The sequence below is a fragment of the Narcine bancroftii genome, chromosome 5 (genome assembly GCF_036971445.1).
Source record: "Narcine bancroftii isolate sNarBan1 chromosome 5, sNarBan1.hap1, whole genome shotgun sequence".
Lineage (NCBI taxonomy): Eukaryota > Metazoa > Chordata > Chondrichthyes > Torpediniformes > Narcinidae > Narcine > Narcine bancroftii.
In genome coordinates, this window is record NC_091473.1 from 90,712,376 (window position 1) to 90,738,576 (window position 26,201).

The 26,201-nt window shown below is 41.0% G+C and overlaps 1 protein-coding gene and 1 long non-coding RNA gene across 3 annotated transcripts in view; one reads left to right on the top strand and one right to left on the bottom strand.

Annotated features, from left to right (window-relative positions):
• The window catches only part of pgm1 (phosphoglucomutase 1), an 88,788-nt gene that overhangs the window by 22,717 nt on the left and 39,870 nt on the right, over positions 1–26,201 (top strand). For both annotated transcript variants that reach the window (XM_069938325.1, XM_069938324.1), the window contains exons 2-3: positions 3,154–3,316; positions 12,845–12,991. In XM_069938325.1, coding sequence (XP_069794426.1) covers positions 3,154–3,316; positions 12,845–12,991 — 310 coding nt within the window. The remainder of the gene's footprint in view (positions 1–3,153; positions 3,317–12,844; positions 12,992–26,201) is intronic.
• LOC138763705 (uncharacterized) lies at positions 9,330–18,165 on the bottom strand. The gene is made up of 3 exons (XR_011357736.1): positions 18,086–18,165; positions 17,549–17,813; positions 9,330–9,685 (listed from the first exon to the last, which is right to left on the bottom strand). It is a non-coding gene; the product is annotated as an uncharacterized lncRNA (long non-coding RNA).

Consider the following 26,201-nt stretch of genomic DNA (forward strand, 5'->3'; position numbering starts at 1 on the left):
AATGTTTATTTGTCTAAAACCAATAAAAATCATAAAGAGTTAAGTTCATTTGGGATTTGATGAAGTGGGGGGGTGGGTGGTGGAAGGAAGGGTTAAATCTGTTTAGAATTGGGTAGATAGTAAAATTTACAATTAACATCTTGAGAGACTGACCTGGTTTTGATTCAAGCCTAAGAGTGAAGGTGGAAGTATCAATATACACCGGTGCCTAACCTTTTATCCGGAATTCCAAAAACAGTCAACCTCCAAGAACTTGCACTTTTTTCAGTTTGGTGTCAAACATGACCTGACGTGACCCTCACTCAATTCCTGTGTATCCCAACACATTCCACATAATTTGCAGAATTATCACCTAATAAGTGGCCCTTCATGGCGCACACAGTCGCTAATTAGTGACGTTATTACTTAGAACAATGGTTACTTTATAAGAGCCTCTCCCTGTCGAGTGTCATTACCACCCGCCCTCCCAGTTGACACTACCAGTCAGAAGCCTATGAACATGGCAAAGAGAGTCCTCTATGGGTAGGCAGAGAGATGCAGAAAAGGAAGTGTCTTTCATTATAGAGTTCATTTTGACGTGATGTTTGGGCAGTAATGTGCGTTTACTGCATTTGCACTGTTTAAGATGTCTGCGATGACTGTTTAATTTTGAAGTTTTACATTAAAATAAAAAGAAGCATGCTAGTAATATTATGATCTTTATTTATCTAAATACATTTTACACCACTCCTCCTCCCATTTTGTGTGATTTTGAAATATTGCATCGCATTTTAAAATATTACCAAAATTTAGAAGATTTCAAACAATAACAATTGTTATTTTATTGTTCACACACTTGTCCTTGCATCTTCATCTGCCTCTGTCTTCTATGTTCTAATAGTGAGAGTCTCAACAATGATTCCGGATAAAATGTTAGGGACCTGTACTGAATTCACTTTTAACTTCATTCACTTCGTTGCAGTTAGGTGCATGAAACAATTATTCTGGTTAAAGTTTTGTTACATTTTATGCTATTTTTACCAACAAGTAAAATGATGAAAGCGTACTGAGCCAGTAAATTCAAAACATAAAACAGTTCCATCTATGTTGACTTAATGTAAAATAAAACTTTCTGACAAAGATAAGCATTAGTTTTAATAATGTTTTGCTTGAACTTTTTTTTTTCTACCCTCAATAAAACAAAGACACTCTTGAGTGTAGAATGGGCAACCTCTTTGGAAGCTATCTATTACAGTCAAGCTGTGCATGGAGCTCATTGGTACAAAGGTGAAATGTCTCTATTTTACCCATTTATTCCACTTCAATGCACGAATAATTGTTATTTTATTGTTCACACACTTGTCCTTGCATCTTCATCTGCCTCTGTCTTCTATGTTCTAATAGTGAGAGTCTCAACATGCCTTTCTCCTTAATTTCCTGGAGGCTATTTGTGTGATTCCAGCACTGCCCACTTGACGATCCACAATTTTAACTGCTGTGCCATTTGCGGCCTTTTCTTCAGCTACCAAGTTTCTCTTTGAAATTCTTTCCCAACTCATTCTGGTTCTCAGCCTTTTTAATTCCTTTAAAATACTGCTGTCAAATGTGCCTTTGACAAAGTTTTTGATTGTTGGCTGTAATGTGTTTATATTTTGCTCAGTTAAACTTCATTTGAAACATTTCTGTGAGGTACCAAGGCTTTCTATTTTAAAAATGAGTTGTTCTTTGTTTTTTGTTATTGTAGTTAAAGGAAAATTGCCCATGGGGTAACTAGAATGGCATTAATTCAGTGGAACAGTAACACTTTGTCCATTTTTCCACTGAGACAAAGTTTAATTGAAATAATGGCTTTGGTTGCAAAATACCAGACATTGGCTTTCTTTGTACTTTCATCTATTGCTCAGTATTTTCCTAATGTTGGGCTTGGAAAGTGGATGTTAGGAGAAAAAAATGTGCTTAAGGTGGAGCTGGCATGGTCTGGAAAGGGGCTGCCATAAGAAATTGGAGGGGACCAGGGGTAAGTTAGATTGAGGGGGATTTTCATGAAAATGTGTCTTGAGAGGTGAAGGTTGCCAGATCAGGAAAGACATGATAAAGATGGGGTGGTGGGGTGATCAGAGAAGCTGGCCTGAAAATGTGAGTGGAGGATTGGGAGAGTTTTGGAGAAAGCATGTGGAGTTTGCTATTTCAAGTACTTCACAATCAATGACTTATTTTTGAAGTGTAACAGTGATTGAAATAATTAATTCACTCTAAACTAGTAGCCCTAATAATATATTTTGTTCAAAATAATACAATGTATCATCTCCAATAATTTCAAGTGATACCAAAAGATGCTTTCTGGTGGTGAATAGAATCTTTTTTGAATCCTTTTAATCAAGAATTTAATTAGATACAATTAGTTTGTTTCCCAAATTGTTTCAATCTTTTAAGAAGTTGTGGTTGAGTTATCTTTAAACATTTCCATGAGCTTATTTTACATTAAGTCAACGTAAAAACAAAGAGATAGATTTTATGCTTTGAATTTACTGGCTCAGTAAGCTTTCATCAAAAGCAAAGCAAAAAGGTACTTGTTTAGAAAAATGATAGAGCCACTAAATTGGAAAAATTTAGCGTAGCACTGTTACAGCGCCAGCGATCGGGACCGGGGTTCGAATCCCATGCTCTCAAAAGCAGTTTGTACGTTCTGGTGTCTTCATGGGTTTTCCTGGGGGCTTTGGTTTCCTCCCGCCATTCAAAGCATTCCAGGGATTGTAGGTTAATTGGGTATAATTGGGTAGCATGGACTCATGGGCTAAAATGGCTTGTTACTGTGCTCTATATGACCACTCTAAATTTTAAATTTAAAATCACTGGTGGCTTAATGTAGGCATAATTTAGCACTAAAATGGAATATTGGGAAAGATCTCATAAACAAGTGGGATATTTAAATGCTGAAGGAGCAAATGCACTCTAGGTTGGAATCCGTATATATTGTTGGTACAATAAGAATGAAATATTTTTTAAAAATAATTGCAAGCCACATTCTAGCTGGGCAGTACTGGATTCTGGTTCTGATAAAGTGTTTTTAATTCCTCATTGCTGGCATTCTTCATCCTTTTCAGGAATGGATTTCACCTTAGAAAAAGATTGTCACTCTTTCTGAATGCTAAACAAACATTCTTTTATAAACAGATTGGACGTTTGGTAATTGGGCAAAATGGAATTCTCTCAACTCCAGCTGTATCTTGCATAATCAGAAAAATCAAAGCAATTGGAGGAATTATTCTGACAGCAAGTCACAACCCTGGTGGACCTGAAGGTGATTTTGGAATCAAGTACAATATTTCCAATGGAGGTAAGTAATGCATGCGAAAACAGCTTTGATTAACTAATGGTTTTTCAAACATGTGCTTTGATCATTCATTTTGAAATTATTTGAATAGTTTGGATGGCAGTAATTGCTAAATGTAGTTTCATATTGGACTGGGCATCATTTAGGCCTAGCTCATTTTTAGCAGCTTTCCTTTAAATAACTATCATTCAACTTTCCAGCAAGATGAAAGCTACCATCACCTGATAGCACTTGCCAAGTTGAATTTCTGTGAACCATTTGATTTGTTGATACAGTATTTGGAGTATGAGTAGGGTAAAATAGAATGAGATTGCTGTAATGTCATAATAAAGCTGCTGGAAATGTGTGTGTTTTTCAACTATTGTTTCCAAGAAGAGTAGCTATTTTATGTACATTTGTTGCCTTCTGATTTCTTTTTTATCCTGACAAGAAAAATAGAATGGTTTGTCTGGAATGATTGTTCTATGATAAGTTTCTATTAACTTGGCTAGGTTTTGGTATCTTGCCCATATGTTGGAAGCTAATATTAATTCAACTACCAAGATCCTAAATGGCAATGCACATAAGATGGGAATCCTTTGCCTCTCAGTAACACCAATCTTGATGTGGTATTTGAAAAGTCAGATCTGATATCATAATTTTGTTTGTAGTGCAAGCAGAAAATATCCCTTTGTGAAATGGATGTTTTTTTTAATCTTCTCATCGCAATTATAATTGTTCAATTTTTCATTATTTTCTGATAGAATAGGCATGAAGGCTATTATGTTCAGCATTTCTGTTCACTTTTTTTAAAGAACTATCTGATTAATTCCAGTCATCTGTTTTTAATTTAGAATGATACTCAGACAAGCACTAAGTAATGATACATGTGCTTAGATTCAGCAGCAATAGATATTTACCAAGACAAATGGTTACTTAAACAAAGTTGCTTTTAATTATCTTTAAACATGAAAACAGGATCAAACTTTAACTTATTACTATTAACTTAACTAACCTAACTTAACCCCCTTCTAATTCTAAGCGCAAGTATATGTAAGTTCAGAAAAGTTCTTTGATTTACAGTCTAATCTCACTTCTCATTTCTCCAAGTTCACTGGTTGCAGGCAATTATTATACTGTGCACAGAATTTAACATTTAATAAGTTCATCAGGCTCTGGTGCTTGAAATGTAAATGGTTACCACTCAGGAAGGCTCTTGTCGGTTTTCAGAGAGAGATTTGCTGTTCCTGGCCACACAATTATCCCTTTTAATCAGTACTTGTTTCCCTTATTTCAAGTGAAACATTAGGCAGCCAGTCCTCTCCACTTGTATGAACCACAATGGCTTTAACTAGGCTGAACTAAGCACTCTCAACCCGTCTTCAAAATGGGATTTTTCCACAAGCTTGCCAGCTTGTCTTGTTCCAGTTCCAACTGTTGCTGCTGACTGTAAAACTGCAGAGCTGATCTCTCTCTCTCTCTCTCTCTCTCTCTTCCCCCCACAAGAGAAAAGCCTGTTTGACTCTTTCTCAAAATCACATGACCCTCTTAGAACAGCAAGCTACACTCCAGCCTGCAGCTCTGAACTACTTCTCTGATCTCTTTCATCTGTTGCTTTTCGAAACAACACTCCATTAGTGAAGTCTCTTGGGCACTCCCCAAAGATTTTGCCAAGGCCCCCAGGAGCTGCCTTCTCTGGCTTGAGCAGAGCTCCTGTATTTTAAATGAGATCTGTTCTGAAGTGTTTGTTTGTGGCCTGCACTAAAAAAAACCTGCCACACTTTATCTCCCAAAATCATATCTATATACAATATAAATACAAAATGTTTCACAGTATAAAGTGCTTTTCATTGCTCTGGAGTTTACAGCAAACAAGTCAAGTTTATTGTTATCTGATTGCACAAGAACACCTGATAAAACAGCATTCTCCGGTTCTTGGTGCAAAGCATGCAGACACACAACTAGCCATAACACACATTCGACAAACAGTACATATGCAGAACAAGTATTCATATACACAAATAAATATTGCTTCATGAATATGAGAGTCTCGGATGGTTATTGTGGGTAGCTCCTTTGGTCGTTCAGCATTCTCACTGCCCGTGAGTAGAAGCTTTCCCTCAGCCTAATGTGACTGGCTCTGATACTCCTGAATCTCTTTCCTAATGGGAGCAGCTGAAAGATGCTGTGTGCAGGATGGAAGGAGTCCTCAATTATCCTCGATGGGGATGGGAGGAAGGGAGAGACTCTTGCTGCTCTTATGGTCCTGTGAATTGACCTCCAATTCATTTTTCTGCTGCAACTGTACCACACTGTGAAGCAATCAACCAAGATACTCTTGAGAGATATCCTGTAGAAGTCTGACATAATGGTGGCTGGTAGCCTTGATTGCTTCAGTCTTCTCAGGAAATGCAATTATTTTTGTGCCTTCCTGACCAATGAGGAGATGTGTTCCCATGATAGGGCACTAATTAAGTGAACACTAAGGAGCTTTGTGCTCTTCATGCTCTCTACTTACAGAATTGTTGATGTGCAATTGAGGATGGCCATTCCTGGTCCTGAAGTCCACAATCATCTCCTTTGTCTTGTCCACATGGAGATTTGGGTTGTTACTTTCACACCATGTCACAAGATTTTCCACATTACATAAAATAACAGTTCTCTACTCCTTCCCATTCCTTTGCTATTTTTGAATGTCTAAAATTCATTACTGTAGAGCATGTTTCAGGTGGTATGCCTGTATTATGAAGCATTCCATCTCACTTCTGAGTAGATTATACCAAAGGATAAGCCTTTGTAGTATTCATTGCGTTTTTGTTTGATTCCAAATTATTGTTGTTACGACTTGAGATTTGGATTTGAAATCTTAATTGTCTCTCAAACCATTTCTGCCCTAACAATGTGGAACTTTAGTTTTGTTAATAGGTCTGTTAACATTAGGCAACAAACTATAAATGTTAATTTTAATATCATTGACACATTTGATTTTTTTTATATAGGAGACTTTTATTTGTGTTCCATCTACATGTTTCAGCTATCCACTTTGATCCTTTTTGTTATTTCCATTACTCTTCAATAATATTAGCCTTAAATTTTTTGATTCTCTCTTAAATGATGACTGCTCTGTTCTCTATCTACTGGAATGCCTCCACATATTAATAACCTTCTGCAGACACCTTTCATGATTGTAATATAGATTGTTGTTCATTATTCATTCTCTGACAATTTTGCATATTTATCTGAGGATTTCATTGTGGCTGGAAATTATAGGAGTTACCAATAATTTGTAAGTGGAGCAAACTTTGAAAAGCATTTACATTGGATATGTAATGTAGCATCATATGCAATATTATAAATATACTTGGTTAAAAGCAACTAAAGTAGTATCATTCCAAAATTGTCCTTATCAGTCACCTTGGAACTCGTAAAACTAAGAATCAATCAATTCTGAGGGACTGTCTCAGGAGAAGGAGGGTTTTAAATTGTAAACATGTTTCATCAAAATGGGCAATACTATTTCAGCAGCTGTGACCCAGATTCAAATTCCGTGCTCTCTGTAAAAAGTTTGTACATTCTCCTTGTGACGTGTGTGGGTTTACTCCTACCCTCCAAAACGTATGGAGTTCAGGGGTTAATTTGGTGTAATTGAGCAACAGAGGTCCTTCTACCATGCTATAATCATTAAAATTAGAAAAGATTAAAAAGTGAAGTAATCTTGTTGTACCACTTTTTCTCTGGATAGCCCATTGCTGAGATATACAGTAGTTATATAGGTTCTCATAGTATCCCAATTTACCTCCAGTTATTGATCTTATTCAGTCAGCATCTGTGGAAAATTTGGCTATTTTTCAAACTTCAAGTGATGTTTGGTAAAGTGCCACATAATTCAGATGACATTAAGTTTAAACCCATGGAATAAAATGTGTATCGTCAGCATGGGTGGAAAACTGTTAATTTAATACAGTAGTAGTTATACGGGTACTTTTAGATTAGAGGGAAAAATAAAATAATGAACCCTTTGGGATGATGCTTGTGTGTGAATGTACATTTCCTTTTGTATATTTAAATGTATATATTGGATCCAAAGATCTCAAATTTGCAGATGAAATAAAACTTGGAAGTATAGTGAACTGTGATGAAGATAGTGACTGATAATAATATACTGTAGACAGACTGGTGGAATGGATAAACATGCAAAAAATTGTGAAATATTGCATTTCAGTGGGAATAATAGAGAGGGGCAGTATCAATTAGAGAGCACAGCTCTAAGAGGGTGCAATTGAAGGATCTGGGGTTGTATATGTATAAATCTTTCAAAGTGGCATGGGTGCTTGAAAAAAATTAAAAAAAAAATGCCTGTGAGATCCTAAATTTTATAAATGAAGTATAACATATGCCAATAAAGATTTCATGATTAGTTTATATGGAATGCTTGGTTTAGCCACAATTGGAACACAATGTTCAATACTCATCATCGTACTTTCAGAATTGTAAAGGTTTTAAAATGTAGATAAGGCTTACTAAATAACTGCAGAGATGAGGGATTTTAACTCCTGATCATTTCAATGACTACTCGCCTTTTGAACAGAGAAAGATGATGGGGTCTTGTAAACATATTTCAAATTATTCAGGGTTGAAAGAAGGAGATGAAAGGATCAAGAAGTAGTGGACAACAGCTCAATGGCAGATAAACTAAAGGTGACATGTGGAACAGCTTATTTACACAAGTGTTCGGAAACTGCAATGGTCTACCAGGAGGCAGATTTAGTTATAGTTTTAAGGAAAAAAATTGCAGTTATGGGATTAGAACTAATTGTATTGCTCTTGCATGGTGTTACCTTGGACTCTTGTCAGATAGTCTCTGCATGTTGTAAACTTTCTGTGGATCTTCAAACTCGTTGCATTTGAGCCTGTTCTCACTAACACTTTTCTGCAGGCAATTTTGCCGCACAAGGAAGGATCGACACTTGAATTTTCTTTATTTCCATTCGGTAGGAATCAAAACAGTTCAACTCTGAAGATTATTTTAATTACCAAAAAAATTTAGACGTATAGCACGGTTACAGGCCATTTCAGCCCATGAATCCATGCTGCTCAATTTACACCCAATTAACCTACACCTCTGGTACATTTTGAACAGTGGGAGGAAACCGGATCTCCTGGAGGAAACTTGTGCAGACATAGGGAGAAAGTACAAACTCCTTACAGATATCGTGGGGTTCGTATCCTGGTCCCGATCAGTGGTGCTGTAAAGGTGTTGTGCTAACCATGCCAACCCAATTATATCTGACATAACTAATGTATACAAGATTCTAACTTTGGAATATCATTTGAAAATGGGTAGTTGGCTCATTTATAATGGACTCCACTTGCTTCAGGAGCAGAATGTAGGTTCCAACCAACACAAGGTGGTTGATTGGTCAAAGATGATCTTGAAGATGTTCATTTTATATTGTTTAGCCACTCACAGACAGAGTGCCCTTCTACATTCTTCTCTGGCAAATCCTATCTGAGATCCTGTTCTTGCTTTCCAAGTTCTGTGCCAGGTTTCCCCTTGCTACAAGTGTCTCTCTTGGCCTTGGGGCAGGTTGAACTGCCCAAAATTAAGATGGCACGGAAGAGACTGATTGCTTTCAGGCACTCAAATTCTACTTGCAGCCCATGGTATCAATGTCAATAAGAAAATTTATCCTTGTGTTGAGGGACATTTTAAGGACTACCTCCACTGTTTCCATCTCAAGTTTCCTAATTGGTTAATATCCAATTCTTTCTTCTTGAAATATTTTTATTTGAGTTAAACATAATAATCCATATACAAGTTATTAATATAGCAAACCAATATGAAAACATATACATAGCATATAAAGTAAATGCACAACCATTTTTAAATTTCATCCCTAATTGTTAAATGTGATTATTTGTTAAAATGATATACATAAACATCAGTTAAATAATATTTTATAACCTCATTATACCTTAATATAGTATCTTAAATAAAAGAGATATCATCTAAGATAATCATAATTAAACCCCATAAATTCACATCAAAAAGAAAAAGAGAAAAAAAAACTAATACTAATCTAACCCCTCCCTGTAATCAAGATTACAAGAAAAATTCAAAGATGGATCAAGACGTGACCTCCAGAAAACAGACGGATCAGGTCTAGAGCTCCCATATCATCTAAAACTGCCAATTATGACAGTATTCAATAAATGAGCCCCTTACCTTTTCAAACTGAAACTTTTTATCATTAATTTTATACCTAATTTTCTCTAAAACTTAGATAAGACATTACATTATGTGCATGAGTGAGCAGTGACCATTGGAAGACTCGTATGGGGCCTTCGTGTACTCACTGGCTCTCTCGGCTTCCTGAAAATGATGCCAGTATCCTTGATTAAAAAAAACAACAAAAAAACATTATGTGCATGAGTTAGTGAGAGTTATCTTTTCATTTCATTAAAACTGCTCGTCTGGCTATCAACATGTTAATAGCTAAAACTTTATCTTTGAGGTGCTGATGAACGTTTATCCTGTTCACACGAAAAATCAAACAGGGCAATTAAAGGGCACGGATCTAATTCAATCTTAAAAATTGTTGATAAAGACTGAAAAATATTCTACCAATATCCTCCTAATTTTGGACATTCCCAAAACATATGAATCAATGAGGCTTTAAAAATTTTATACTTTTCACAAAATGGATCAACATCCGCATAGAAACTGGATAATTTAAGTTTAGATATATGTATTCTATGTATCACCGTAAATTGTAAACAAAAAACCCAGTGCCTTGCACAAAATGAAGAATCATTGATCAAACTAAGAGTGGAACACCAATCCTCATCTGAAAAAGTTATATTAAGATCACGCTCCCAATCATTTTTAATCTTAGCCATTGGAGCTAATCTTAAATCCAATAAATCAATATAAATATATGATATCAATCCACTGTGAACAAATTGTAGATCAAAGAGTATATCAAGGATATTTGAATCTGCGATTCTATGAAAAGCTTTCAATTTAAACAGTGCAAATATCTATTAAAAAATGTCTATTAGCGAGCTTAAATTTAACTGATAATTGTTCAAAAGAAGCAGTTATTTCAAATAAAAAAGTTTTAAAAATTTTTAATACCAAATTTGTATCATCCCTTAAAGCCTTCAACTAATACTGAAGGCAGGAATAAATGATTATCTGTAGTAGAACTAGCCAGAGAAAAATAATTATAACCAAACAATTTCTGAAATTGAGCCCTTAATTCTCAATCTAGTTGTCATTATCAGATTGTGTGTCAATTTAGAAAATGAAAAGGGTAAAGAAAAATCTAAAATTGGCAACATAGATGATTTCTTAGAATAGTTCAGTTTCATTTCTGCCCAAGAATGACGGCTTTTAATAATAAAAGTAAGCTGCGTCTATTGGGCGATCAATATTAAAATCGAAAATTTGGAATCTATTCCTCATAGATTTCTGAAGATAGGCTTTATTTATATATGGTTGTTTTCACTGCCATAGATATGAAGAAATGCCCAAATCCAATTCATTGCTATTGAACAAAGGAATGATTTTCCACTTCTTAAATAGTGATCCTTCAATTACAAGGTCAAAAATGCTTTTTATCTCATCTAAATATTGAGATACTCTCTTATAAATTTTTCTGCTAAATTTAAAAGATCCACTTGAATGAAGCTAGTAGTATTTTCCCCAGTCTAATTCTGGAGAGGTATATAGAATTCATAATATTTTCAATTTCCAGAAATAAATTCAGACTGATTTGTAATGTTAAAGCCAAAGGAGTAGGGAAGTTCACAAGGTTAATCTCTAATGTCAAGGTTGGTTCACCTGCATTAAAGCATCAGAGACTTACACATTGCCTTGTATTGAGAAAGCAAGATCAAAATTTGGTTGGGGCTTTTATTATGATTTCAATTTAGTATATCACATTTGAACCTGAAAATTATATTTCTGACTATATATTTTCTGTGAATTTCATCCATTTTTCCCTCTAATGAAGATCATGAGATCTTTTGCTAAGGTTATGTTAGATAGCCCACAGGAACACTTCAGTATTTTGCCCAAAGAGCCATTTTATCATGTCTAATGATGTGTCAACAGGCTACCCAACCTTGAGTTGTCATTCATGAGACAGAGTCTCATTCATGTCCATGCCTGATAGCACCCCTGAGAAAATCTTGGGTTCACCTCCAGAACCCAACATTATATGTAGTTCTCTACTGCCTAAGATCAACTATCCTCCCATTTGGAGATAAAATTTGTGAACTTGCTGATTTCTAAAGGGTATTAATTTGCAGTTGAATATGGTAAGTGTAATGATTTAGGCTCTCTGGAAACTGGCTCGGTGAGTCCTGTAAGCTCCATTCAAGTGGAGGTGAAGGCAGCACAAAATTCAAGAAAGTAGAAAAATCCCCAATCTGCAGCATGATGGGAGATCTTTGGATTAAAAAGTGTTCTTAAATTAATAACCAATTATTTGTACTGATTTGGGCAGAAAACAAAGTGGGAATAATGGCTGCAGGATGACTATGGTGTTTTGCAGGGGCTGGCATTGGGTCTGCTACTTTTCACATTATACGTTAATGATGTAGTAAGGAAGGCACATGCAATGTAAACATTCATTTTGAGAGGATTAGGATATAAAAGCAAGGATGTAATTCTGAGTCTGAAAGATGTTGGTCATACCACATTTGGAGTATTGTGAGCAGTTTTGGGCCTCATACAAGGAAGGATGTACTGGTATTGGAGAGGTTCCAAAGGGATGAGAGGGTTAATGTATGAGGGTGTTTGATGGTTCTGGTGTGTGTACTTTCTGGAGTTTAGGAGGATGGGGGGGGGGGGGTGGAAATCTCATCAAAACCTACCAAATATTGGAAGGCCTGGATAGAGTGGATGTGGAGAAGGTATTTCTAGTGGTGGGAGAGTCCAGGACCAGAGGCATGACCTCAGAATAAAAGGACAGAGATCAGGAGAAATTTTGGGGGTCCAGGGTTGGCATCGTGGTTAGTGTAATGCCTTTACAGTGCCGGTGATTGTGACCAGGGTTTGAATCTTGCACTGTCTAAAAGGAGTTGGTACGTTCTCTCCGTGTCTGAAAGGTTTTCCCCAGGGGCTTCAATTTCCTCCCACCGTTCAAAAATTATCAGGGATGTAGGTTAATTGGGTGTAAATTGGGTAGCACAGATTTATGTGCCGAAATGGCCTGGTACCCGGTTGTATGTCTATATAAAAAAAAAAATTCTTTAGAACAGAGATCAGGAGAAATTTCTTCAACCGTAGGTGGTGATTCTATGGAACTCATTGCTACAAATGGCTGTGGATGCCAACTCATTGGGAATAATTAAATTGGTTCTTGATTATTGAGTACATTAAAGGTTATAGGGGGAAAAGGTATGAGAATGGGGTTGAGAGCAAAAATACATAAGCTATGATTTGAGTGGCATAGTAGACTTGATGAGATGAGTGGTCTAATTCTGCACCTTCATCTTGTTTATCTCTTTTATGGTATATTGAATATACCTTGTCTCTTACAGGTCCAGCTCCTGAGGCTGTTACAGAGAAAATTTTTCAGCTCAGCAAAACAATTGAAGAGTATGCTATCTGTCCTGATCTGAAAGTTGACTTAAGCACAATTGGAAAACAACAATTTGACTTGGAGAACAAGTTTAAACCATTTACAGGTAACCAATTGTTTTCACTATTTCAAAACTAAACCTATATTTTTGGTTAATATATGTACTAAATCTCACTATCTACTAATTTCTTTGAGTTCATTTAATACTTGGTGTAATAATTCTGTTTGTGATCCAACCTGAAATGCAGTTTAGAACTGCAAATAAGTTAAATGCAGGATTGGATGTGAAGCACCCTGGTCTTCTTTTCCTTGTCTCTTAGAAGTGCTATTCATTCTAAGTACACGCCAAGCATAGTTTTTTTTTTAAACAGTCTTTTTAAACATGAGCTTACTTTGAACTGGCATCTTATTGAATTATAGAATGGAATGTAATAAAATTGGGCAGATTAATTTGTCAGAATTTTCTCAGCTAGGGTCCTTAAATACCAGTTTAGAAGCACAATTCCATTTTCTTTTCATTTTTCACTCTCAAATCAATAAGGTGTGATGGTATTTACTGTGCTGTTTCTTTTTATTGTAAAAAAAAAAATTGGGTTCTTTTAAAACAGCTATACTTTATTAGCTATAGATTCAAGGCTGTGTGGAGGCATCCATCTTGAATTGAACCCTAAGTTGCCACAAACTAGTCTCTGATTCCCTCTAGTGGTCAGGAGGTTCACTAACACTCTATCATTACATCCCCTTTTCTTTGAGATGTTTAATCTAACAATATGACATATTAATATAGCATTTATTTCAATTTAAAATTCAACACAAACATAAACACAAATATCAGCAGCACAAACTTTTTAAGTGTGCAGTTCTTTTTGTTTTAGAGATTCAGCCTGACATGTGCCTTGATATCGTGTGTGGATCTTCTTAACACAGGTGCTTATGCCAGCTCTGCCAGTCCACTACTGTCTAGTACTGGTGGTGTCCTCTTTTGCTGTGCAGGCTGGACCTTCTGCATTTGTCTGTTCCTGCAGTGCCTCTTTCGATTCCTCCTCTGTTCTGACCGTGTAGGATCTTGGATTTTCTTCCTCCAGAACAGAAGTCATTTTGTCCCAAATGTTGGAATCTCTGCTTCACACTGTGTCATGTTGTGCCAGTGGCCCTAAGCTTCTTGCTGACCTGTCATAGTTTTTTTTTACTCCATCGCAGATGCTTTTGTTTCTTTTAACATTTTCAACGTCTCTGTTCTTGTTCGGGTCTGCAAAATAGGGAGGTGTGGTGCATAGTCTACATCCCATCAGAAGCTCAGTGAGTGACATGCCATATTCAAGTGGCGAAGCTCAATAACTCAATAGAGCTAGATATGGATCTGAGCCACTATCTGGTGCTTTCTTGAGCAACTGTTTAATTATGTGAACTCCTTTCTCTGCTTTACTGTTTGACTTGAAATCACATGTCGAAAATCATACTCTTCTATAAATTTCTGGAATTCTCTATAGCTGTAGCATGGACCATTGTCACTGTAGACAATTTGAAGAATTCCATGCTTTGCAAAGATCATTTTCATATATTTTATCATACAATCAGCAGACATATTAGGAATTAACACAATCAATAGATAATCAATAACCAGCAAGTAATTATTTCCATCCATGTGGAACAGATCAGTCCCAACTTCCTGCCATGGTTCTGCTGGTATGTCAGTTATTATCTTGGGTTTATTTGTTTGCATTGCATGATTTTTCAAACAGGTCTCAAAGCTGGAAACCATCCTGTCAATGTCAGCATTTATCCCTGGCCAATAAACAGCAGTTCTGGCTCTCCTCTTCCATTTTTCCATTCCAAGGTGCCCGTCATGTACCCTTTTCTGTATCTTGATTGAGAAATTACAATTCTGCTCTGTCTGTCAACACGAAGCTCAGCTCTGATGTTGTAGTATGGCTGACGTTCATCTCTAGGCCATCCTTCATCAGGTTCTTAATGACTTTGTGTAGAATAGTGTCCTTTTCTGTTTCAGCTGTGATCTGCTTGGATTTCATGTCAGATACGGGAAGAAATTCAGTGATCAGATTCACGTGGACACTCACATCAATCACTGTAGAACTTTCATTGTGTGCTTCACTCTGCTTTGTTATCCTGGATAATGGGTCAGCTAACACAATAAGTTTCCCTGGTGTATACACCCTTTTGACTAGGCTTAAATTTTCACATGCTTTGTCACGAAGTAGTGATTCATGTCCATATGGGACCACTGCCAACCTGAGGTGGTGCTATTTATCTTTAAATTTCACCTTGAGTTTACATGTATCTTTTGTGTCGATGCTCTGTCCATTGCAGGTTTTGAGCTGTACAAGATTTGCATGGATGTATGGCTTTTCTTCATTGCCCTCATGTCGCACTGACGGATCAAATTGACTTTTGCTCCTGTGTCCAGCTTGAAAGGAATATTTGTTCTATTTTTATGCAATTACACAGTCCACTTATCCTGCTCAACTCTGTTTAATCTTGGCTGTTCCATGTCTTTTGATTTATAATCTTCCTGCACTACCATGTCCACAAAGTGTATCACTGAGGACAATTTGCTCTATAGTGTGTACAGTGTGCACACTTTCACTTCTGTTTTGTTTCCCTTTGGAAAAACATTGCTTTGCATAGTGATTCTGCCCTTTGCTTTTATTACAGACTTTTCCATATGTGGGGCATTGTTTTGGGGCACGTTGAGTGCTACATCATTTACAAATGAATGTTTCTCCTTTTTGTTGTTTCTTATGCCTCATCTTTTGTTTATTTGCATAGACACACACTGTGGCTATAGCTATGTATTCGTTTTCACTGGCTTTTGCGCTCTCACTGAACTTTTTTGCGTGCTGCCGAGCTAATTCACTGACATGACTTATCTTCACAGCCCCAACTAAGGTTAGCTGTGTCCAGCAGCAACCTCTCTGTCACTTTCTTATCAATAATCCCAAACACAATCTGATCACGGATCATTGAATTTTGCAGCAATCCTAAATTGCATGTTCTTGCTTTTAATTTCATTAAAAAAGTACCAAAGCTCTCTCTCTGCAGCCGCGTGCATGAGTGAAAAACATACCTTTTGAATGTTTCAGTTTTCTTTGGTGAACAGTGTTCATCAAACACTTCGATAACCTTGTCGAACTGGCCCTGGTCTTCTGCCTCGGCAAAAATAAATGTATTGAAAACCTCTAGTGCTTGAGGTACCTGCCACAGTAAGTAGCAGTGTAATTTTCTGTGCATCAGTTTTGCTATCGAGTCCAATGTCTTGCAGGCACAGCATGAATCTGCTTGAACAGCTTCCACTCGTGGTTGACATTTCCAGTGTATTTTTACAGCGTCAGGAGCCTTTACACTCTCCATATTTTCTGCTGATATTGACTGATTCTTACTCGTGGTACCATGTGATGTTTCTTCCACTCCTGGTGCCATGTGATGTTTCTTTTTATTGTAATAAATAAACTTTAGTTCTTTTAAAACAACTATACTTTATTAGTATAGTATTGATTCAAGACTGTGGAGGAATCCATCTTGAATCTAACCCCAAGCTGCCACAAACTAGTCTCCAACTCCCTCTAGTGGTGAGGAGGATCACTAGCACTCTATCATTACAGTTACTGCTATATTATAGAACGGCAGTTGTGACAAGCTAACTAAGTGCAGAGTAAGAGTGTTCATGTTGTGTTGATATTGCATAATGTAATGCCAATATCATTCTCCCCATGTCTGTGTGGGTTTCCTCTGGGGTCTCCAGTTTCCTCCCACCCTTTAAAAATGTACAGGATTTGTATTTTGTTGAACTTGGGTGGCATGGGCTCGTGGGCCAGAAGGGCCTATTGGTGTGCTACTTGTCTCAATTTAAAATGTAAAAGAATTTCTTCTTTTTCTTCTTTGGCTTGGCTTCGCGGACGAAGATTTATGGAGGGGGTAAAAAGTCCACGTCAGCTGCAGGCTACTTGTCTCAATTTAAAATGTAAATTTAAAATGTAAAAGAATTTAACAACTCAAGAACTAGTTGCGATAGTACAGATTTAACACCAATGTACATAGTGTATATAGTTACTGTATCTAGACTGTGCTTACAGCGATTGGCTGAGAGCTAAGCCACACCTATTGTCTGGGCCTTAAAGGGTTGTGTCCCTAGCCAGGTCGGATCATTCCGGACTGGTTGGCCACCTGTGAAGAGCTCCTGTCTTTTGCTAATAAAAGCCTTGGTTTGGATCAACAAGTCTTTGATTCTTTCGACGAGCTCTACACTAGTATTATTAATAACTTCAAAAATTAAGAAATCAAGAAACTATAAGTTGTATGTTCTTTGAGAAAAGGAATCACTCATTGAACTACAATATAAATAAAGATATGAATGATCATTCCTTTAAAAATATGGTTGCAGAATTTATTTATGAACTGAATTTACAAAAGAAGTTCCGTAATTGAGGAACCTTTTGAGGGTGATTATTGATGCTTTTGTCTCCAAAACTGAACAAATATTGATCACTATAATGTGCAAAGTTGCTTAAAACACTACTTTACTGCACGTAGCTATGAATTTAGTTTTTTCTAGACACATGCTATCATGAACTGTAGTTACCATTCTTTTTAATGTACATTTTTACCTTATTCCATAAGTGAATTATATTAACTTCTCATAACTTACATGTATATTTTGGTGTATACGTTGACAAGCATACAAGTCAACCCTCCCCTTTTTCAGCCTAATTTTAAGGGTTTTATGGTATATCCGGCTTTTGTCGATCCCTATTTTCTGGCTGCCTGAGGTGCCCTGTTGATTGGCATAAAAGTCGTCCCCAAAGCTCGCGATGCCTGAGATGGGCTATCAACTGGCGTATGCATCCACCCCCATAGATCGTGCAGATTGATCTGCTGGGTGTTGGGTGGAGGTGATTGCTATCATGGAGGGTCTGTCAACACAACACAGAACACAATGAAAATATGAAGCAAGCTTTAAGTTTAAAGTGATAGAAATGGCCAAGAAAACCAACAACTGGGCTGCTGCAAGAAAGTTTTTTGTGCATGAGACGATGGTAAGAAATTGAAGGAAGAAAGAAGAGACTTTAAGAAAAATACCAAAAAGGCAATGTTCTTTGAGAAAAGGAATCGTTCATTGGACAGAATTGGAAAATCACGTTGCAGAATGGGTATGTGAACCGAGGCAAGATTGCCACATAGTCACCTGAAATAAAATAATGTGGTAGCGCACATCCTCATGATGAACCGGCCCCGCTTGTATCGCCACGTGGAGGGGCAGCCATGGGGAAATGGCGTTGTCAGAGGTTTCTCTCTGACTCCAGCATTCCTTCCAGCATGCGTCCTGGGCAGCGATTATGATGTCATAAGCCACCAGGTGACTGAGCTTATGCTGCCCTTAAAGGGGCACGCTGAATTTGAATAAAAAGAGTCATTAATGACCTTCAGAGTGGCAGCAGTGATGTCCTTCTGCTCCTGCAAGTGCCATAGTGGTGACCGTGATGAGCCTAGACGTCTATCTGGACCCAGCGAATGATGGATGCAGCCGAGGTGAATGCTGTATCCTTCAAACTCCCCCCCCTCCCCTCCCCCACACCCTTCTGGCCCCATCACCCACGGATGTGGTTTGGGCAAGCAGAGGCACAATTCCACCTCAGCAACATCTCAGCCAATGCTACAAAATTTTACCACTTCGTGGGTGTGCTGGACCAGGACACGGCAGTGAGGGTGGATGACATCATTAACCGGCTACCAGCAGTGGGCAAGTATACCGCCCTCAAAAATCTACTCCTGGGGAAGTTTGGCCTCACTCCCCAGCAGCATGCTTCCAGGCTCTTGCATCTGGATGGGTTGGGAGATCGCAGTCCCTCAGCCCTCATGGACGAAATGCTGTCCCTGGCGGAGGATCATGAGCCGTGTTTCCTCTTCCACCAGATATTCCTTGAACAGATGCCAAAAGATATCCGGCTCCATCTGTCAGAAGAAGTCGTTTCCGACCCCCCCCCCCCCTCAAGGCCGCAGCCCGGGCAGATGCCCTCTGGTGCACCAAACAGGAGAACGAGGCAGTCCTCAACCAAGTCTCCAAGCCGGGGCCACACCATCCACAGGATATCCCCAAGCACAAGCTGTAGGGATCCCAGTCAACATGGTGCCTTTATCACCAGCACTGGGGAGTGAAAGCCTGCGACTTCCAGCCAGCCCTGGAAGTTGATGGCTGCCATGGTTGGCCACATGAACAGCCTCCTTTACATCTCTGACAAGTCCACGGGCCGCTGGTTCCTGGTGGACATGGGCCGAGCTGAGCCCCCCCCCCCCACAGCGCTGAAAACTCGAACCCGGACCCCCGGTCCAACCCTGTGGGCTGCCAATGGTTCTGCAATCAAGACCTGTGGCACCTGTAGGGCACAGATACAGATTGGGGATGAAAAGTTCACTTGGAGATTCGTCCTGGCCTCGGTGGGCACCGCGCTGTTAGGGGCTGACTTTCTAAGGGCTCACAGTCTGCTGGTGGACATGCGGGGCAGGAGGGTGCTCAACGCCCACACCTGTCGCTCAGTGTGCCTGGGCATGGCGGATGACAACAGACCCAAAATCGGCACAGTAGCCACCGCCACAGATGAGTTCGCCAAGATCCTCAGTGAGTTCCCTGCCATCCTGGAGCCAAACTTCGACATTGCCTCCCCCCACCATGAAGTTTTCCATCACATCTCCACAAAAGGCTCCCTGCTTCACACCAAAGCTAGACAGCTGCCACCGGAGAAGCTAAAACAGGCAAAGGAGGAATTCTCCAGGCTCCAAGAGTTGGGCATCATTCGGCTGTCGGGCAGTGCTTGGGCGGCACCACTGCACATGGTCCCAAAGTCGTCAGGGGGTTGGAGACCCTGCAGAGACTACAGATGGCTAAATGACACCACGACTCCAGACAGGTACCCGGTCCCCCATATCCAGGACTTCACGGCCAACCTCCACGGCACGCGGTTCTTTTCAAAAGTTGATCTGGTCCGCAGATGCCACCAGGTCCTGGTCTACCCTAATGATGTTGGAAAGGCCACCATTATCACCCCTTTAGGCTTGTTTGAATTCCTCCGGATGCCGTTCGGGTTGAAAAACACGGCCCAGATGTTCTAGCACCTCATGGACACAGTGGGTAGGGATTTGGACTTTGTCTTCATCTACCTAGATAACATCTTGGTAGCCAGCCATGAAGAGCACAAGGCCCATCTCTGTACCCTGTTCACCCGGCTGGCAGAATTCAACCTCATGGTCAACAAGGTCAAATTCCAGTTTGGGAAACAGACATTGCAGTTCCTGGGGCACACCATCTCAGCATCTGGGGCAGCTCCAGCACTAGAGAAAGTGGCAGTTGTCCAGCATTTTCCCAAACCCTGCTCCCTCAAGGGCCTGGAGGAATTTGTGGGAATGGTAAATTTTTACCATAGATTCATCCCCAACGCCGCCTGCATCATGCGCCCTCTTTTCGCGCTGATCGTGACCAAAGAGAAGACCCTGGCCTGGTCGGAGGAGGCAGACAAGGACTTTGCTGCAACGAAACAGGCCCTTGCAGAGGCAACTTTGTTGGTGCACCCGTGCCCGGAAGCGCACATGGCACTCTCAGTTGACGCATCCGCCACGGCAGTTGGGGGTGTACTGGAACTGTGGCTAGACGGGCAGTGGTGCCCGCTGGCCTTTTTCAGTAAACAGTTGTGGCCGCCGGAGCTTAAATATAGTGTGTTCGACCAGGAGCTCCTGGCACCGTACCTGGCCATCCGTCATTTCCAATACTTCTTGGAGGCCAGAACTTTCACCATTTTTACCGATCACAAACCCCTCACTCAAGCACTGGCTATGGCCAAGGCCCCGTGGTCAGCCAGGCAACAGCGCTTCCTGTCCTACATGTCCGAATTCACTATGGACATCCGGCACCGGGCGGGCAAGGACAATGTAGTCGCCAATGCTCTCTCTTGCCTGGCCATAGGTACACTAGCTCCCTGCCTTGACTACGCGCAACTAGTGCAGGCTCAGCAGCATGCCACCAAAACTCAAGCTCTCCGGACCGCCATCTCAGGTCTCCAGCTCGAGGATATCCAGCTTCCTGACTCCGCCCTGCCGCTGCTCTGCGACACCTCCACTGGCTCACCATGCCCAATAGTCCCACAGGAGTGGAGAGCTAGGGTCGACAGCTTTATCCACGATCTTGCCAACCCCTCAGTAAAGACTACCGTGCGTATGGTGGTGCAGCGATTCATCTGGCTTGTGGCCTCAAAAAGGAGGTGGCAGCTCTAACCCACAACTGCATCAGGTGCCAGACGTCTAAAGTCCACAGGCCACGCAGGCCCCTGTTCAGCATTTCAACTCGGCAACGCAGAGGTTCCAGCATATCCAAGTGGATGTCGTGGGCCCCTTGCCAGTGTCCAGGGAGTCATGGTATCTGTTTACCATAGTGGACAGAGAAACCAGGTGGCCAGAAGCCATCCTGGTCCGTGAGGCATCAGCGGAGACGTGTACTAGAGCCCTGGTCAGCCAGTGGATCGCTTGTTTCAGTATGCCGGTGCACATCACGAGCGACAGGCGTCCATTTTACAACCGCACTATGGTCGCAGCTTGCAAGGCTTTTGGGGGTAATACTGCACCACACCACGGCCTACCACCCACAGTCTAACAGGTTGGTAGAGAGGTTCCACTGACACCTAAAGTCCGCTCTGATGGCAAGACTTTCCGGCCCCGACTGGGTGGATGAGTTGCCCTGGGTTCTCCTTGGGATTAGAACGGCACCCAAGGAGGACCTGCAAGCCTCATGAGCAGAAATGGTTTATGGTGCGCCACTTACCCTGCCAGGCAAATTCTTCGGCCCCAAGACTGAGATGAAGCACAATGAAGGTGAGCGGCTTGGGGACCTCTGTAAACGACTGGGCAACCTAACCCCGCGCGCCCATCTCACCATGGCACCCAACCTTGCCACCAACTGAAAGAACTGTTTACTGTGGACTGCTCATTTGGACTTGTCACAGCCGGTGCAGATGGACGTGCCCAAGCGCCGGGGCCGGCCGCCAAAGTGATAGAATGCATGGCTGGTTTTGTGGGGGGGTTGTGTGGCGGTGCACATCTTCATGGTGAACTGGCCCCGCTTGTATCGCCACGTGGAGGGGCAGCCATGGGGAAATGGCGTCGTCAGAGGTTTCTCTCTGACTCCAGCATCCCTTCCAGCGCGCACCCTGGGCAGCGATTATGACATCAGAAATCAGGTGACTGAGCTCATGCCGTCCTTAAACGGGCGCGCTGAATTTGAATAAAAGCAGTCGATAAACACCTTCGGTGTGGCTGCAGTGATTTCCTTCAGCTCCTGCAAGTGCCACAATAACATTTGCACTGCAGTGGGCCATGTTGCACCCAATCCTTAGTGATGATTTTGAGGCTACAGATTTTGAGGCTACAATCCATTTCATGAACAGGAAAAATTACGCCAAAAAACAAAAATTACCAAAAGATCTTGACCATAAAATTGTAAGCTTTCACCAGTTTATTATACATAACTGGCAGAAACACCAGTTTGCAATGGGCAAATACTGAAATACGGACGAAATCCCCATGAATTTCGACATGATAGGCAATAGAACAGTGGAATCTTTCTTCTTTGGCTTGGCTTCGCGGATGAAGATTTATGGAGCGGGTAAATGTCCACGTCAGCTGCAGGCTCGTTTGTGGCTGACAAGTCCGATGCGGGACAGGCAGACACAGTTGCAGCGGTTGCAGGGGAAAATTGGTTGGTTGGGGTTGGGTGTTGGGTTTTTCCTCCTTTGCCTTTTGTCAGTGAGGTGGGCTCTGCAGTCTTCTTCAAAGGAGGTTGCTGCCCGCCAAACTGTGAGGCGCCAAGATGCACGGTTTGAGGCGATATCAGCCCACTGGCGGTGGTCAATGTGGCAGGCACCAAGAGATTTCTTTAGGCAGTCCTTGTACCTTTTCTTTGGTGCACCTCTGTCACGGTGGTCAGTGGAGAGCTCGCCATATAACACGATCTTGGGAAGGCGATGGTCCTCCATTCTGGAGACGTGACCCATCCAGCACAGCTGGATCTTCAGCAGCGTGGACTCGATGCTGTCGACCTCTGCCATCTCGAGTACTTCGACGTTAGGGATGAAAGCGCTCCAATGAATGTTGAGGATGGAGCGGAGACAACACTGATGGAAGCGTTCTAGGAGCCATAGGTGATGCCGGTAGAGGACCCATGATTCGGAGCCGAACAGGAGTGTGGGTATGACAACGGCTCTGTATACGCTTATCTTTGTGACGTTTTTCAGTTGGTTGTTTTTCCAGACTCTTTTGTGTAGTCTTCCAAAGGCGCTATTTGCCTTGGCGAGTCTGTTGTCTATCTCGTTGTCGATCCTTGCATCTGATGAAATGGTGCAGCCGAGATAGGTAAACTGGTTGACCGTTTTGAGTTTTGTGTGCCCGATGGAGATGTGGGGGGGCTGGTAGTCATGGTGGGGAGCTGGCTGATAGAGGACCTCAGTTTTCTTCAGGCTGACTTCCAGGCCAAACATTTTGGCAGTTTCCGCAAAACAGGACGTCAAGCGCTGAAGAGCTGGCTCTGAATGGGCAACTAAAGTGGCACTGTCTGCAAAGTGTAGTTCACGGACAAGTTTCTCTTGTGTCTTGGTGTGAGCTTGCAGGCGCCTCAGATTGAAGAGACTGCCATCCGTGCGGTACCGGATGTAAACAGCGTCTTCATTGTTGAGATCTTTCATGGATTGGTTCAGCATCATGCTGAAGAAGATTGAAAAGAGGGTTGGTGCGAGAACACAGCCTTGCTTCACGCCATTGTTAATGGAGAAGGGTTCAGAGAGCTCATTGCTGTATCTGACCCGACCTTGTTGGTTTTCGTACAGTTGGATAATCATGTTGAGGAAGTTTGGGGGGCATCCGATGCGCTCTAGTATTTGCCAAAGCCCTTTCCTGCTCACGGTGTCGAAGGCTTTGGTGAGGTCAACAAAGGTGATGTAGAGTCCTTTGTTTTGTTCTTTGCACTTTTCTTGGAGCTGTCTGAGGGCAAAGACCATGTCAGTAGTTCCTCTGTTTGCGCGAAAGCCGCACTGTGATTCTGGGAGAATATTCTTGGCGACACTAGGTATTATTCTATTTAGGAGAATCCTAGCGAAGATTTTGCCTGCAATGGAGAGCAGCGTGATTCCCCTGTAGTTTGAGCAGTCTGATTTCTCGCCTTTGTTTTTGTACAGGGTGATGATGGTGGCATCACGAAGGTCCTGAGGCAGTTTTCCTTGGTCCCAACAAAGCTTGAAAAACTCATGCAGTTTGGCATGCAGAGTTTTGCCGCCAGCCTTCCAGACCTCTGGGGGGATTCCATCCATACCTGCTGCTTTGCCACTTTTCAGTTGTTCAATTGCCTTATATGTTTCATCCTGGGTGAGGACCTCATCCAGCTCTAGCCTTAGGGGCTGTTGAGGGAGCTGGAGCAGGGCGGAATCTTGGACTGAGCGGTTGGCACTGAAAAGAGATTGGAAGTGTTCTGACCATCGGTTGAGGATGGAGATATTGTCGCTGAGGAGGACTTTGCTGTCTGAGCTGCGCAGCGGGCTTTGGACTTGGGTGAGGGGCCGTACACAGCCTTTAGAGCCTCGTAGAAACCCCTGAAGTCACCAATGTCCGCGCTGAGCTGGGTTCGTTTGGCGAGGCTAGTCCACCACTCATTTTGGATCTCCCGGAGTTTGCGCTGAAGATGGCTGCATGCGCGACGGAAGGCTTGTTTCTTCTCTGGACAGGACGGCTTTGTAAGGTGAGCCTGGTGGGCAGCTCGCTTCTTTGCCAGCAGCTCCTGGATTTCCTGGCTGTTCTCGTCGAACCAGTCTTGTTTTTCCTGGAGGAGAAGCCCAGTACCTCTTCAGTGGAATGGAAAGGTGTTAAAACTGTAAACCAGAAATACAGGTCATGAAATGACCAGGTTTACCCTGGTGTTCTTGTGCATGTCCAGTGGGACAAAATTAAGATGCAAAATTAAACTGAAAATGAAATTCCCTACAGGTATTTTGTACATTTTCATTAAAAAGGATGAATGGTTGAAAATGGTGTAAGTTATGGATAGACAATGTGTGGAACAGGCGGTTTAGGCAAAGAATGGAGTTTGCTGGTCTGGGATATGTTTCATAGCCACTTAACTGAGAAGACTAAAAGTAGATTAGAACTACATGATGGTTATCCCAGATGGTTTGATGTATTGCAACCCCTCGATGTTTGCTTGAACAAGCCATTCAAAGACCATGTGTGCTAGGAATGGAATACATGGATGCTGAGTGCAGAAAAGTAATTTACAAAAGGAGGGTCAATGCTCCATTACTTGATATGCTGTGTAACTTTGCGCTTAAGGCATGGGACAAAATTAGAGACTGTGATAAAAATCATTTAAAAAGTGCAATATCTCTTGTGCAATTGATGACATGGAGGATGACTTATTGTGGGACACTGATGACAAAGCTGAAACCACATCATCAGATAAAGACTGGGACCCATATGATGACTGTTTAAACAGTGAGAGTATGGATGTGCTTGTCACCATCTTTGCTTCAGACGATGATAGAGAGAGTGATTTTGAAGGGTTCTAAATGTGTTGTTTTCAATTTAAAAAAATCAATGAAAATCTGTCGTAGTTGGGTTTTTTTGTGGTTTTTCAAGGGTCGACTTATACACCAAATTAGATTTCAAGGGTTGACATACCTTAGATCACACATGTCAAACTCAGGCCCGCGGGCCAAATTTGGCCCATGATATAATTATATTTGGCCCGCAAGATCATATCAAATATGTATTAGAGCTGACCCACTGGCCGCCGCGCCAGTATAGCGCATGCACAGCTAATACTACAAATCCCAGAATGCTTTGCAAATGTGTTGGTGCCGGCCCCTCAGCCCACTAATCGCCCCCAACTCCTCTCTTTACTTTCATTAGCATCTGCGACCTGTTGCCCAACTCACATGTAATAAACCCCTTACGAAAAATGGCCGAACGAAAGATAGAAAACAGGACCTTTCAAGACAGGTGGGAGGGAGACTATATGTTCATCATTTTAAAAGACAAACCTGTTTGTCATTGAAGCAAGTTGTTATTTTTTTGACTTGTTGGCTTGTGAAAATAAATACATTTAAAAGGAGCTTAAAGGCTATAGAGAAATATTATTTATTGAATATTTTATTTCTCATTTGTTAATGCTTCTTCTGGAAAGAGTTTAACCAAAACTATTATTAAACATTTGTTTTAATAAGAAAAAGTTTAATATTACATATGTTGAAAGAAGAGAAAACATGCAGATGTTGTTG